Consider the following 16,246-nt stretch of genomic DNA (forward strand, 5'->3'; position numbering starts at 1 on the left):
CGTGTTGAACTTTAAACATTATCTTTAGCCATTTTCAAGGGAAATAAATTCCTATTGCTTGGTTCCTTAACCAATCACAGGATTTCCAAACTCTTCTTTGGAACCATCAACTCCCTCCTGCACTATTCTTTTCTTTCTCAGTCTCAGCTGCCATAGGAATGTGGAAAGGTGTGGATGACAACTAAACCAACCCCTGACATCTCTATTACAGTCATTTCCATTTATTTGCTGTGTAGTGTGACATGGAACCTGAGTCATGTAAATTCGTATTAAAAATTTAGTTTTTGGAAATAGGTATCTGTTACACTTTGCACGAATTGGCAAGAATGCCTTTTGTGTTCAGCACAAAAGAGGTGAAGATTAAAACACTATGTATTGAAAGGTTTGGGGACAAATTTGCTAATGTGAAAAACACATTAGGCTAAAAAACAGAAGACCTAAATTCCAGTTATACGTTTACCTGTTGCTCTCTTTTCTTGGATTGGTCATTTCACTATTTTGAGACACAAAGATAATGAGTTAAAGAGATCACTGTGAATTGTAAAGCATTCTAACAACATAGGACATTATCTTCAAATTTTATGTATGCTGTAAATGTTTAAAATTCCTGCAAGGAGCTACCTCTACTTGTAATAGAGATTTGAAAGATCTTATTTCAAAATCACTTTTAAAGCATTTTTTTCACATCAGTTAAACCAGTAAAATAAGGTTTTGCCTTATACAAAATTACATTGTAGCTTAAGTGAAATGCAAACCGAAAAAAAATTATTTATGTATATGATTGATCAAATTGTGATAATCTTCTTAGAGTGATTTGCATGGAAAAACCATTTTAAGTTACTTAAGTAAACCAATCTGCAGTGAGTATTCTCAGAATCCTAACAATATTTTAAATTCCCTTTATTTACCTGTATAAGTCAAATACGCAACAGATCCCAGAACAGATTTGTCAGGAAATCCAGTGTCAGGTAGTTTTTGATGCTCTCCCCTTGGGAACTTCTAGAAACTCTAGGACATATGTAACCTGGAAATGTGTTGCTAATTTCCTCTGATCCTCATTGTATTGTGGCTGCAACTCTGGCACTAAGTCCTCTGGGCCATGAGGTCCATTAAAATAAGTGCAGCTTCATTAAGCCCAGCTGCTCTAACAACACACAATTCCATGCCATGTAGGGTGGTTAGATGCAGGTGGTGCCTTTCAACCTTTGAACCCATGACTTTCTATCTTTCCAGCATTCACTGTTCCGGACATTACCTTACATTTTTTTTTTTTTTAAAGAGACAAGAGGCTCTCACTCTATAACCCAGGCTGGAGTGCAATTATATGATCACAGCCATTGTAATCTCGAATTCCTGGGCTTAAGCAATCATCCTGCCTAAGCCTCCTAAATAGCTAGCACTACAAGTCCATGCCACTATCTGGCTAATCGTTTTTTGTTTGTTTGTTTGTTTGTTTGTTTTTTAAATTTTTTGTTGAGATAAGGTCTCATTATATTGAGACCGCAGGCTGGTCTTGAACTTTTGACCTTAAGTGATCCTCCCATTTTAGCCTCCCAAAGCAGTGGGATTACAGGCCTAGGCCATCAAACCCAGTTTTACTTTTCTTTTTAAAGCATGAGCTCTTCACTTCAAGGTCTTGAGAATTCTGCAGCCACTTCCTTTTAAAATCCCACATCTCAAATTAAAGACTTTGTTGGGAGGTTGAGAAATATCTTCAGATAGTAAGTCCAGAAACATAAAGAAGCTGTTAATGCCTCCTGAGGAAAAGGAGCATAGAACACAGAAGCCTGTGTGTTTTCTAATAACCTTTCCAATCTTTCCAGTCTTCTATAACAGCAAACCCAAGACAGAAATGAATAGCTTAATCAATTTTCCTGCCACTAATCAAGTTTAGCAGTCAAGTCATGTATTATTCTGTTGGATTCTTAAAAAGGATGCTCAATTAAACAATGAGAGGACAATGGCTTCATATACTTTTAAAGCCTGGGTTCTGATTTTGTCTTTCTTAGGCAGATTATTGATTTCATCCTTCTCCACAAGATTGTTGGGAGGATTCACTTAAATCCATTTTCAACAGCCTTTTTTCATGGGAAATTAAGCCCTATGCCCTTATGCCATTGTGGATATAATGAATTAATGTATTTCTTATGCATCAAGGAAAGCACTAGTTAGGTCCCATCCTTGCAAGAACTTAGAAGATAGTCATTCAAATCATTTTCAATGCTCTATGATTCAGGTGAAGAAGAAAACATTTTTAATGGATGCAGAAGGTTAAGATATGCTTTGAAGTCAGATCATTTGGGTTCAAATAGCCAATTCTACCTACTAGCTGTGCACTCTGTTTTTGGTGTGGGCAGGGGGTGGCGCTCAAACTTCCTCACACATAAAATGGCAATGATAATGGTAGCTATTTCTTTGGGTTTATACATGAAGACATGCCATTATATTGAAATAAAATTAAAGCAAATAAAGTTCCTCCTCCATAAAAGGACATGTCATCTTTGATCTTTCATATATTTAAGTAAAATTTAGTATAAATACAGGTAGAGTTTTATCAAAAACCAGAAATTCTAATCCAAAAATCCAAAATCCAAAATGCTCCAATAAGCATTTCTTTTGAGTGTCATGTTAGCGTTCAAAAAGTTTTAGATTTCTGATTTTTAGATGAGGGACACTCAGCCTGTATCAGAAAGCTGTATCATCGCTCTGAATGATGATAAAAGTTTTCCCTGGAATAATTATTTATCCAACATATTTTGACTAAAGTATATCTGACCAGTCAGTGCTAGACATGTTAAGAGAACAATGCTTCATCCCTGCTGATAAAAAAAAGACTTCTATGATCTGGAAAGGGAGATATCTAATTAGTTAATGCTATTACATGGTAAATGCTTCCAGAATACATAACCAAGATACAACACAAATTCAACAAAGAAACAGTATTTCTAATCAATAATATTAAGCACAGATCCATGGAGGATCTGGCATTGAACTCAATCTTGAATTATCGGTGGTATACGCACAGGTTGAAAAAGGGTCCATGGTATCTAACTGGAGGCATTGACAAATATCTAACTAGAGGCATTTACAAATGTTTACAAATATGGGCAAGTATTCTGGTTTCATTGGTAAGCAAAGCAATAGTATGAGACTGGCAATATAAGATGATCCCACTATGTGGAAGATGAAAGTTGCCAAGGTATGTCCAAATTTGTATTTAGTCTGCACTATATAGATACCACATCCTGTACCTTCAGTCAACAGTTTATTTCTTGGCAAACTAATCAATGTATTTTTTCCTTTTGTAGGTTTCTTTGGTTAGCCTGGTAGCCAATGCTCTTGGCTACTCAGAACTCAGTGCCATCAAATCCTTACGGACATTAAGAGCTTTAAGACCTCTAAGAGCGTTATCCCGGTTTGAAGGCATGAGGGTAAGAAGAATAGACACTCTAATTATTCATGTCAAAATTACATGTAGCTAATGCTTTAGATAGAGAAGAGTGTCATACTCTTCTGATATATATTTCATAGAATTATAGAATTAGAGCAAAAATTTTAGAGATCACAAAGCCTTGCCTTCTGAAACTGGAGTTTATTTAAACAGGCTTTCAGAATTTTGAGGGGCCAGAACTGAGACTAGCATCCAGGTCTGCTTGTCACAGTTCAGGGATGTTTCTACAGCACCCAAAAACCTTGGACTGCCAGTTATTTCTTTTTGCTTATACACCTTGAAATGACTACTGACTACTGACATTCATCCAAGGTGGGGAGTTTCTTTCTCTTAATAGTCTGATTCCTTCAAAATTACTAGTAATGAATGAAATCTACAATGGGATTTGTGTGCTTCACTTCTTGAATTAATATCAGTAATAAAAATTATTGCATAAGGAAACAACGTTGAATAGCCTCTAACAAATTGCTAAATACCAACCAAAGTGAAGGGTTAAGGTAATTAACTAAGCATTTCAGGCAGTCCCCCAGAGTTAGTTTTATAGATCTTTTTTCTAATTGAGCATTCTGATTAAGGTTCACTTTTTCTATAGCATTTGTACTTCCCCCCCTCAGCTCTCTTCCTTAATGTGTATATTATGCATCTAAACATAAAATTACCCTTATTATAGATACACACCCATTTGCCATGACCCTCAGTAGAATTTAGCACAAAGGCCAGTTTTGTTTCATCTGGTTTGCGAGTGCATATGGATATTTAATTTCTTCTAGAACATAGGGCTTTTATGTTAGGAGTTGGTTTGTTTGGGGCAATAAAGCCTTGACTTTAAAGTTCACTCATCAGAAAGAATTAAGCCACTCTCCCGACTCTCCAGAATCATTGTAATCAAAGAAATACTTGGTTTTCGCATTGTAATTTCATTTCCTTTTTACTGCTGAAGGAAGATAGACAAGATAAAATTCATAAAGATTACTATACAATTTCAAGTTCTTTTACCATTACTGATATTAAGCTCTCATTTGGTTCTATGGTTTCCTATTAATAGTTTATTTTTGAGGAGAGATAGCAATTGAGCAACATTTAAAACTTATAAATTTTCTCTAATCTGAAAAATATTCCAAGTTGGGAATTTTAGATTCAGTCATATAGCAGAATTAATATTCCAAATGCAAAATACGATAATTTATTATGCATTTATGTGAAAACAGGAGAACTCCTGGTGGTGTGTACCAAGCTTGTCCAACCTGCCTTATTTTGTTATTGTACTGTTCTGTTTTGTTTTAGGCTTTTAACAGCCTGAAGCCATGGTTTTTAGTTTCTGTTTCTAGTGATAAGTGGAAAAGAGGGATGAGAAAGGGGCTTTACTAGCCCAACCAAAAACAAAAACTAAGAACCCAGTGACTGTATTCGCTCCCTGGCAAGTATAATGCATATGGCTTAACTTCCAAAAGAAACAAAATTCAAGTAGCATATGAAGTGTTTACAATTTTGGATTTCTGATTTTGATGTCAATTTAAGAGTCCTTGGTATTGATTTTTAAAATAATGTTTGCAGTATTTTAAAATAAAACAATACTTTTATTTAATATAAATGCTTAAAAGAATAGTCCAATATGAACTCGATTAAATTAGATTAGAAAAAATTACTGTCGACTTTCATAAAGATTTCAAAGCACATCTTAATATCTTCTGAATTTAATGAAAAGTAAAATGAATGAATTTCCCTTTCATGAAATAGGTCAGCCTATGTTGATGAAGTAGCATATGCTCCAAAGTGAACATTTAAGAAATTGTGAAGTAATAATAATGGAAACATATCCAGTACTGTTACATCCAGAGATAAATGTCACCTTTTTCCCTAATTTAACTTATCTTTTTTATTGAGATCTACTAATAGGGGAATAGGGAAAAAAGGGACACAGTGAATTCTTAATGTTATTCTTCACAGTCAAAAAAAGTTAACGGTATCTGAGAATATAGATTTAAGGCATTTTTAATATTTTGTTTATTTGTAAAGGGTTTATTTACTCGCTTTTTCAAATCATCGTTCATTCATTAACACTCTTGAAAATTAAAATGTATTGCTGAAAGATGATTATTTTTTCTGTTGACATTTAATGCATCTTTCTATTCTTTTTTCCCCAGCATACAAACATTTTCTGACTCCATCTTACTCTACCAGGTTTTTGATGATTTCTTTTCATTCTGTAGCATATTTTGCTTTCCTTAAATCCTTAGCTCTTTAGTTGTGTCATTGCTTGTTTTCCCTCCAATATGTTCTAGAAAATATTAGAAGCAACAACTTGTCCACCTAGATTTTTATTTAACTCTTTACAAGCACATATTAGTACTAAACAAATACATTGAAGGAATGGTTTCCATTCTAAAGGTTTCTCAGCTATGTTCCCCTCGTTTTCTCTTCTAGGTGGTTGTGAATGCTCTTGTTGGAGCAATTCCCTCTATCATGAACGTGCTGTTGGTGTGTCTCATCTTCTGGCTGATCTTTAGCATCATGGGTGTGAATTTGTTTGCTGGCAAGTTCTACCACTGTGTTAACATGACAACGGGTAACATGTTTAACGTTAGTGAAGTCAACAATTTCAGTGACTGTCAGGCTCTTGGCAAGCAAGCTCGGTGGAAAAACGTGAAAGTAAACTTTGATAATGTTGGCGCTGGCTATCTCGCATTGCTTCAAGTGGTAAGTGGCTACTGTAAGAGTTTTGAAAAAATGTTTAAGATGTTTCAAGTAAGATTATTTTCCTGATGTTGTTTGGATGACTAACATTTGACAGTATAAAAGAAATTAATGATAACACCTATAATATCAGCTTGAATTGATCATAAAAAAGATGCTATAGTTGTTTTATAATATATTTTCCTCAGTGTTAAGCTTTTAGTATGTTTTAATATGATTTTATATTAGTTTTCTTTTTTTATTATATTTTTGAGTACTGGTATATTTTTAATTTTCCGTATCAATTATTCCCAAAGGAACAATTTTAGGTATTAAAATAACAATGTATATTTGTAGTGATGAATTAAATGTATAAATCATTAGATAATTTATTATGCCAATGTCTAGGAAATATGATTCTACTATGTGTGAAAATGCAAATCATAGAGCTTACCTTTTGGTATATAAAGGAATTGGGATTGAGATGGCAGTTTCATGAATAAACTCTTTCGCTAAATTTTACTGTAGGAAGAAAATAGAATACCTTCCAGAGAATGAAAGAAACAGGTTCCAGACTTTAAATACAAATGTTTTTCTACTTCAATTTTATTTCAGTCTCTTCATAGGAAATTTTATAATACTGTACAAAAAATTATTTGTTATAATACTGTCAGATTTTCATCTGGTTAAATGTCATTGTTGGATAAAATTTTTATGAAAAATTCAAATGTATTTTATTTATAGGCCACATTTAAAGGCTGGATGGATATTATGTATGCAGCTGTTGATTCACGAGATGTAAGTATCACTGAAATATTATTTATAGGTACTAGATTTCTTATGGTGAGTATTGGTGGTGATTTATCTGAAAGATCCAAAGTTTTATATTAGAACATTTAATATTGCATATAAAAAATGAACGGTCTGCTTCAATATAGATGATGCTTGATTAATATGTGCCTAATACATAATATATAACTAATATGAAAGGATATCTAGATCCATGGATCATAACACATTAGGTTGGTCCAGAAAATGAGACTATTCTGAGTGGGAAAGTTGCTCAATGGGAAAGTAACTTGTGCCTCCCTATCCCTGGAGAGTATGATAAACCAGACTCTGTAAAGCAGCTTCCAAGAATATCATGATACAGAAAAGCAAGCAAGTTTCAGGGACACTCAACTTAGAAAATAAAAATAACTCCACAGAACACATCCGTGCTGAATTTTCCTCTTAGAAGTTGATGATCTGCTCTTAAAGCCATATTTCCAAAATCCAGCATTTCCAAACCAAACTGAAAATATTGCAAAAAATTATGACTAATACTGGACTCAAAATGTTTTCCCTGATTATATCACCTTTATATTAAAGAATATGTTACAGGTAAGGCACAATGGGAAAACAGAATCAAGAACAATCACAAAACTAGCAAACTTTCTTTTTACTAGATCATACTAGTTTTTAAAAAATTGTTTTTGCAGAACAATATTTCAGGGCAAAACAAAAGTAGCACTGTATTAAGTAACAACACTCAATAAATTACTGATTCGGTGTAAGTATTCACAGTATATTTTAATATTACTTAATATTTTCAATATCGTTTAGGTTAAACTTCAGCCTATATATGAAGAAAATCTGTACATGTATTTATACTTTGTCATCTTTATCATCTTTGGGTCATTCTTCACTCTGAATCTATTCATTGGCGTCATCATAGATAACTTCAACCAGCAGAAAAAGAAGATAAGTATTCTTCAGCTTTTACGGTTCTTCATTCTGAGGTTCCATTTGTTAATGCAACAAATTAACCAGGATCATCACAGACTTAAATCATGTTTATATTATTCAGTTCACCATGTGGTTATTTAAGCTGCAGCGATTCCAGCCTCTACTCAGTGGCTCCTCTCAAAGTTTATTCATGGGATAGCTTTCCGACTCAAAAATGTGTCCACTTGTTCAGACCATCCAGTGGGTCTCCAGTGCTTTAGCTTGGCTTACAGAGCCTTTCAGGAATTACCCCCACCCAAGTTTTCCAGCCTTATCTTTCCCTACACATCATTCTATACATGTGTATTTCTCTACTACATAGTCACCACCCATACATCTATATGAGTTTTCTTCCCTTTTCTGAACAAGCATTCTCTTGTACCTCCATGGCTTTTTGTAGTTTTTTTTTTTTCATCCTGGAATGTTTTGCCTAGAAAACCCTTAATCATCTTTTAAGGCCTAGCTTAAGGGTAAGCTATATAACAGCTTGTCTCTGAGTCTCTGAATTCATTGTTGCCTCTGAAGTTCATTTTATTTTTTTGTCATATGACCATACACTGTCTACCTATGTTTTCAGTTTCCTGCTCCATTTAGAATCAAAATACTATATCTTATATATTTATGTAATTCTGATGCCCAGTACATTGTTTACCACACAGAAAGTGTTTAAAAGCTGTTGAATGAAGAAGTAAAATTACTGGCAGTGAAATGGACTAAGAAATGTTTTCTGTTTTACAAAAATATATTTGAGACCCTTGTGCCAACTTTTAAACATAATATAATCAAGTTAGGATCCTGTGGTGATCAGAGTTTTGTGTATGTAAGGACTTTGCTTGATATTAACATATTCAGAATTTCACATAAATGGGGAAAACAGGATAAATGTATATGTAGCAGGATAATATCCATTTAAAAATAAGAGAAGATTAAAGGAAAAACAAATATTTTTTGTAAAAGTACTATTGCAACACATATTAGGATTGTAACCAGTTTTATACTGTGTCTTTACTTTGGAGGTCAAGACATCTTTATGACAGAGGAACAGAAAAAATATTACAATGCAATGAAGAAACTTGGATCCAAGAAACCTCAGAAACCCATACCTCGGCCAGCAGTAAGAATTACTTGTCTCCTTTAATGTTCCAAAGCTATGTGTCCACGTGGTCATATTGAGCAATGCTCTGGAGCAGAACATATTAAGTGATATCACCATTATAGAGCCCTAATTATAAAGTTCATATTTTGTATCACAATTCTCAACTTCTGCACTCATTAGAAATTATCACATTCTAAAAATGGAGGTAATGTCCTTTATAATTTGTGAGTTGAAAATTTCTAGCTCAGGTTCCCAATAACTGCTTCCGAAGCAAGGTTCACTTTCCTGCTACCAACAGCACAACTGGTTCCTCCTCCTCTACCCTTGCCATCCCACCCTCCATGGTCTCCCTCTACAGTCTTTGTTCCCTCCATTCTTAAGACTAGAAAATATTCCTATCCTGTTTAGAAAGGAAAAGATGTCATCGAAATTGTTTGTTCGCCAAATACAGCAAAACATAATAAGGCATATTCAGAATGCATACTCGGTAGAGCCTCATGATAATGGAGCAATGTAATAATGGTACATTATGTTCACAGAACTGGACTCTATAATTCAGCTATTTTCTGAGATAGGTAAGGAATAAGGAAACTAAGACCCAATGAAGATACGAATCATGCTCCAAGTCACAAATCCTGTCATTGCCAGAACTGGGACTTGACAAAGTCTTATATATTCTCTAAGTGACTTGACTTTACCATATTTTTAAGAGTAGTTGGAGCTGAAGTGTGAGGGAGCAGGGTAAGAGCAGAAGGGATTGAAACAACTTTACTGAAGTCTTTTAAAAATGAAAACATGGTCAGTTCATGACCTTTGATTTTTGGTAAGCCATGAAGTTTTATTTTAAGTTTTTACTCTAAATGATTAAACATATATTTATTTAATAAAACTATATTTAATCACCATATTAATATAAGAATCTTTGAAAGCATGTTGTTTCTGAGATGATTGTTAATAAGACAAAAACTGTTTAAAGTAATGCAACTTTGTTAAAGCATAGGTAAAGAAGGACAGATGGAAAGAAGTACAGATAAATTAACAAACACATACATAGATTCACAGAGCTAGAGAAGTAGAATTCAATAGAAATGTGAGTGATGTATTTCAAGGGAGGGAAATAAGACATAAACTAAAATATCTAAAATATTGATAAATAAATTGATGTATTTATCTATCTAAATGTCTGTCTATATTAACCTAGATTGTAAGTCTTTCTTATTAGTTGTCACTATTTGTATAAAAATTATTATACTTATTCAAATAAAGCAAAGACTATACATATTATCAGCCACAGTTGCCACAATTTTGTTTTTGTTTCTGTTTTATTTTTTGAGAGACAGGGTCTCACTCTATCACTGAGGCTGGAGTACAGTGGCAAGCACAAACTTGCTCACTACAGGCACAAACACCTGGGGTCAAGTGATCCACCTCAGCCTCCCTCGTAGCTGGGACTGCAAGCGTGTGCCATCACACCAGGCTATTATTTTTTTTCTTGAATAGAGATGAGGTCTTGCTATATTGCCCTGGCTGGTCTGGAACTTTTGGCCTCAAGAGAGTCTCTGACCTCAACCTCCCAAAGTCCTGGAACTATAGGCATGAGTCACCACACCCAGCCATAATTTATGTCTCACTCAGCTTTGTCTTTCCATAGGACCTAAATAAACCAAATATGCTTTGTTCAGCTATATGAATCTTCTTTTTCCACTTTTTTTAATATGAAGAGGAACCAAGCACATAAAATTGTTTGGGGTAATATGAGGAGGGTGCACATTCATCACCATATGCAAAAGAGCTTTATCTGCAATTTTACTGTATTATTGCTTATGAAATGTATATAGTGACTTGTTCCGTCTTCTCTCACTTTCTAGAACAAATTCCAGGGAATGATCTTTGATTTTGTAACCAGACAAGTCTTTGATATCAGCATCATGATCCTCATCTGCCTCAACATGGTGACCATGATGGTGGAAACCGATGACCAGGGCAAATATATGACCCTAGTTTTGTCCCGGATCAACCTCGTGTTCATTGTTCTGTTCACGGGAGAATTTGTGCTGAAGCTCGTCTCCCTCAGACACTACTACTTCACTATAGGCTGGAACATCTTTGATTTTGTGGTGGTGATTCTCTCTATTGTGGGTAAGAACAGCTTAATTACCAAGAGATACACGTGTAGAGAAATGGTTGCCCCTGGGCCTTCCAGCTGATAAACATAGAAATTAGGTCTGAGAATAATAATGCATATAGATCAAAAGTTCAACACTAACATATTTGAATAAAACCTAGGTTTATTCACAAAGCGATTACCAGGTTTGGGAAATGGGTGAAGAGGATGGGAAACAAATGTTATCAGGTCCTCTCCTCATCTTAAACAAAGGTCACAGGCTAAAGAAAGAGACAGATGGCTTAAAAAAGAATCATTATAATGAAATAAAGTTGGTACTGTAAGAAGCACTGAAGAGGAAGTCGCCATCTCTGCTGGAATAAGTTAACACAATCTTCCAGAGATAAAGGTGATGCGTCCTAGTTGGGTCTTGAAAGAAGAGTTGAGATTTAATAGGAGAAAAAGAGAGGGGAATTATAGAACCCCAAATTTAGAAACTTCAACTTTAACCTCATGTCAAATATGGCCCATTTTTCTTTAACTGAAGAAGATCACTAAAAAATAGAAGACAATATATTCAGAGATTTCAGAAATAATTTTTGTTTGTTAATTGCCACAATTCATATGTAGAGATAACTATTCATAGAAATTGGGTGTATATAATCTTAAATTGCCATGCTATTATTGGAGATTATTTGGATTTTGCACAAATTCATATTGGCTTATGACATTACAGAATCACTGAATAAAACTCTGTAATCTGTAATTGCTAATGTCAGAGAGTGGATCCAAATATTTAGTAAAGCCTCATACTCATAACAAGTTTGCTGTTTTCACAGACATTAAAAAAAGATAAAACCTATCATATAAGTGAAAGATATTCTCTGTTTAGCTGTGTTCTATATTTTCCATAGGTATGTTTCTGGCTGAGATGATAGAAAAGTATTTTGTGTCACCTACCCTGTTCCGAGTGATCCGTCTTGCCCGGATTGGCCGAATCCTACGTCTGATCAAAGGAGCAAAGGGGATCCGCACGCTGCTCTTTGCTTTGATGATGTCCCTTCCCGCGTTGTTTAACATCGGCCTCCTGCTCTTCCTGGTCATGTTCATCTACGCCATCTTTGGGATGTCCAACTTTGCCTATGTTAAAAAGGAAGCTGGAATTGATGACATGTTCAACTTTGAGACCTTTGGCAACAGCATGATCTGCCTGTTCCAAATTACAACCTCTGCTGGCTGGGACGGATTGCTAGCCCCTATTCTTAATAGTGCACCACCCGACTGTGACCCTGACACAATTCACCCTGGAAGCTCTGTTAAGGGAGACTGTGGGAATCCATCTGTTGGGATTTTCTTTTTTGTCAGTTACATCATCATATCGTTCCTGGTTGTGGTGAACATGTATATCGCAGTCATCCTGGAGAACTTCAGTGTTGCTACTGAAGAAAGTGCAGAGCCCCTGAGTGAGGATGACTTTGAGATGTTCTATGAGGTTTGGGAGAAGTTTGATCCTGATGCGACCCAGTTTATAGAGTTCTCTAAACTCTCTGATTTTGCAGCCGCCCTGGATCCTCCTCTTCTCATAGCAAAACCCAACAAAGTCCAGCTCATTGCCATGGATCTGCCCATGGTCAGTGGTGACCGGATCCACTGCCTTGATATTTTATTTGCCTTTACAAAACGTGTTTTGGGTGAGAGTGGAGAGATGGATGCCCTTCGAATACAGATGGAAGACCGGTTTATGGCATCAAACCCCTCCAAAGTCTCTTATGAGCCTATTACAACCACTTTGAAACGTAAACAAGAGGAAGTGTCTGCTGCTATCATTCAGCGTAATTTCAGATGTTATCTTTTAAAGCAAAGGTTAAAAAATATATCAAGTAACTATAACAAAGAGGCAATTAAAGGAAGGATTGACTTACCTATAAAACAAGACATGATTATTGACAAATTAAATGGGAACTCCACTCCAGAAAAAACAGATGGGAGTTCCTCTACCACCTCTCCTCCTTCGTATGATAGTGTAACAAAACCAGACAAAGAAAAGTTTGAGAAAGACAAACCAGAAAAAGAAAGCAAAGGAAAAGAGGTCAGAGAAAATCAAAAGTAAAAAGAAACAAAGAATTATCTTTGTGTTCAATTGTTTACAGCCTATGAAGGTAAAGTATATGTGTCAACTGGACTTCAAGAGGAGGTCCATGCCAAACTGACTGTTTTAACAAATACTCATAGTCAGTGCCTATACAAGACAGTGACCTCTCTGTCACTGTAACTCTGTGAGACAGGGTATCAACATTGACAAGAGGTTGCTGTTTTTATTACCAGCTGACACTGCTGAGGAGAAACTCAATGGCTACCTAGACTATAGGGATAGTTGTGAAAAGTGTCATTGTAATGACACCAAACACCTTTAGTACAGTCCTTGCATCCATTCTATTTTTAACTTCCATATCTGCCATATTTTTACAAAATTTGTTCTGGTGGTTTTCATGGTCACTGATTCATAGTTTATTCATAATACCATGTCACTATTTTTGTAATGAGGTTTACTTTGAAGAAACAGTATACAAGAACCCTGTGGTCCTACTCTACAAGTCTCTCAAATGATCAGACAAAGGTGTTTTGCAGGAAAGAGAAAATTTTTGCTCAAAACCAGAAAAAGAATTACAATGGCTACAGTTTCAGTTACTTCCATTTTGTAGATGGTTTTAATTTTGAAAGTATTTTACTATGTTATGTTTGTTTCTATGTGAACAGTTATGTGCCTGTAAAGTCTCCTCTAATATTTAAAGGATTATTTTTATGCAAAGTATTCTGTTTCAGCAAGTGCAAATTTTATTCTAAGTTTCAGAGCTCTATATTTAATTTTGATCAAATGCTTTCCAAAAAGGTAATCTAATAAATCCATTCTAGAAAAAAAATATCTAAAGTATTGCTTTAGAATAGTTGTTTCACTTTCTGCTGCAGGATTGCTTTGCCATCTTCTGCTGTCAGCAAAGCAGACAGTTTATATCAATTAAATACCCTATGTTATGTAAATAGTTATTTTATCCTGTGGTGCATGTTTGGGCAAATATATATATATATAGCCTGATAAACAACTTCTATTAAATCAAATATGTACCACAGTGTATGTGTCTTTTGCGAGCTTCCAACAGGGATGTATCCTGTACCATTCATTAAACATAGTTTAAAGGCTATCACTAATGCATGTTAATATTGCCTATGCTGTTCTATTTTACTCAATCCATTCTTCACAAGTCCTGGTTAAAGAATGTCACATGTTGGTGATAGAATGAATTCGACCAGCTATCTGTCCATTACGTCAAGCAGAATAATTTGAAATTATTTACAAACACCTTTACTTTTGCACTTTTAATTCAACATGAGTATCATATGATATCTCTCTAGATTTCAAGGAAACACATTGCATATTGCCTAGTGACAAAACTTATACTTCATATTTTGCTAAAAACATGTCTAAAACTTGTTTAAATATAAATAATGTAAAAATATAATCAATTTTATCTGTCAGCATTTTGTACATAAGAAAATTATTTTCAGGTCGATGACATGGCAATTTATTTTACTTTATGCTTTTGCTTTTCATTTTTAATCACAATTCCAAATTTTGAATCCATACAATTTTTCAATGGATAATTTCCTAAAATAAAAGTTAGATAATGGGTTTTATGGATTTCTTTGTTATAATATATTTTCTACCATTCCAATAGGAGATACATTGGTCAAAAACTCAAACTTAGATCATTTTCTACCAACTATGGTTGCCTCAATATAACCTTTTACTCATGGAAGTTTTTTTTAATTCAGCTTTTGTAGTATTTACGTATGCAGACTAGTCTTATTTTTTTAATTCCTGCTGCACTAAAGCTATTACAGATAGAACATGAACTTTGTTCTTTTTAGCCATGAACAAAGTGGCAAAGTTGTGCAATTACCTAACATGATATAAATTTTTGTTTTTTGCACAAACCAAAAGTTTAATGTTAATTCCTTTTACAAAACTATTTACTGTAGTGTATTGATTAACTGCATGCAGGGAATTGCTATTACTAAAAAGAATGGTGAGCTACATCATTATTGAGCCAAAAGAATAAATTTCATTTTTTATGCATTTCACTTATTGGCCTCTGGGGTTTTTTGTTTTTGTTTTTGTTTTTTGCTGTTGGCAGTTTAAAATATACATAATTAATTAAAACCTGTGCTTGATCTGACATTTGTATACATAAAAGTTTACATGAGTTTTACAACAAACTAGTGTATGATTCACCAAGCAGTACTACAGAATAAAGGCAAATTAAAAGCAGCTTTGCGAACTTTTATGTGTGCAAAGGATCAAGTCCACATGTTCCAACTTTCAGGTTTGAAAATAACAGTAGTAACTACCTATAATAGCTGTCAATTTCAATTAATTCCCTTAGCTATAAGCATCTAAACTCATCTTCTCAGTATAATTGATGCTATCTCCTAATTACTTGGTGGTTAATAAATGTTACATTCTTTGTTACTTAAATGCATTATATAAACTCCTATGTATACATAAGGTATTAATGATATAGCTATTGAGAATTTATACTAACTTCTTTTCAGGAACCCTTGGATTTATGTGAGGTCAAAACCAAACTTTTATTCTCAGTGGAAAACTCCAGTTGTAATGCATATTTTTAAAGACAATTTGGATCTAAATATGTATTTCATAATTCCCCCATAATAAATTATATAAGGTGGCTAATTGGAATTCATTGACTTCTTTCTGCTCAAGTCAATTTACAGATCTCATTGACACCACAGAGATGCCAAATATTGCACTGAAAAATCTTCATAAACATCAGCCAGGTGATCTATAATCAATCTATTAATTGCTGTGCATTATACCTAACGGATTATCCTCCAGAATCATCAGAAGAGACTTTAGTTGTAAAAAGAGGATACTTTAAAAAAATACCTACCTAGCTAAAGGATTTTCTGAAAATACTGTCCAGAATACAGAGTTGCTAACATAATTTGACAGATTTTTGAAATAACTACTTTATAATGAAACTTCATGGTAGAAATCTGTTTTGAAAAAGAAGGTAGAGTCTATCAAGTTGGCCATAGAAATAACAATACTATAAAATAAAACTTAAATTTGCCG

General features: G+C 34.2%; 1 protein-coding gene across 7 annotated transcripts in view; it reads left to right on the top strand.

Annotated features, from left to right (window-relative positions):
* Positions 1–15,844, top strand: part of LOC105708927 (sodium channel protein type 3 subunit alpha) — a 111,730-nt gene extending 95,886 nt beyond the window's left edge. For all 7 annotated transcript variants that reach the window (XM_012440661.2, XM_064382657.1, XM_064382656.1 and 4 more), the window contains 7 exons: positions 3,309–3,431; positions 5,876–6,148; positions 6,869–6,922; positions 7,730–7,867; positions 8,901–9,005; positions 10,856–11,126; positions 12,006–15,844. In XM_012440661.2, the coding sequence (XP_012296084.2) occupies positions 3,309–3,431; positions 5,876–6,148; positions 6,869–6,922; positions 7,730–7,867; positions 8,901–9,005; positions 10,856–11,126; positions 12,006–13,201 (2,160 nt within the window). In that variant the 3' untranslated portion in view covers positions 13,202–15,844. The remainder of the gene's footprint in view (positions 1–3,308; positions 3,432–5,875; positions 6,149–6,868; positions 6,923–7,729; positions 7,868–8,900; positions 9,006–10,855; positions 11,127–12,005) is intronic.
* The last annotated feature ends 402 nt before the right edge of the window (positions 15,845–16,246 follow it).

Source organism: Aotus nancymaae, unplaced genomic scaffold (genome assembly GCF_030222135.1).
Source record: "Aotus nancymaae isolate 86718 unplaced genomic scaffold, 86718_ANA_hifiasm-v0.15.2.pri h1tg000029l, whole genome shotgun sequence".
NCBI lineage: Eukaryota > Metazoa > Chordata > Mammalia > Primates > Aotidae > Aotus > Aotus nancymaae.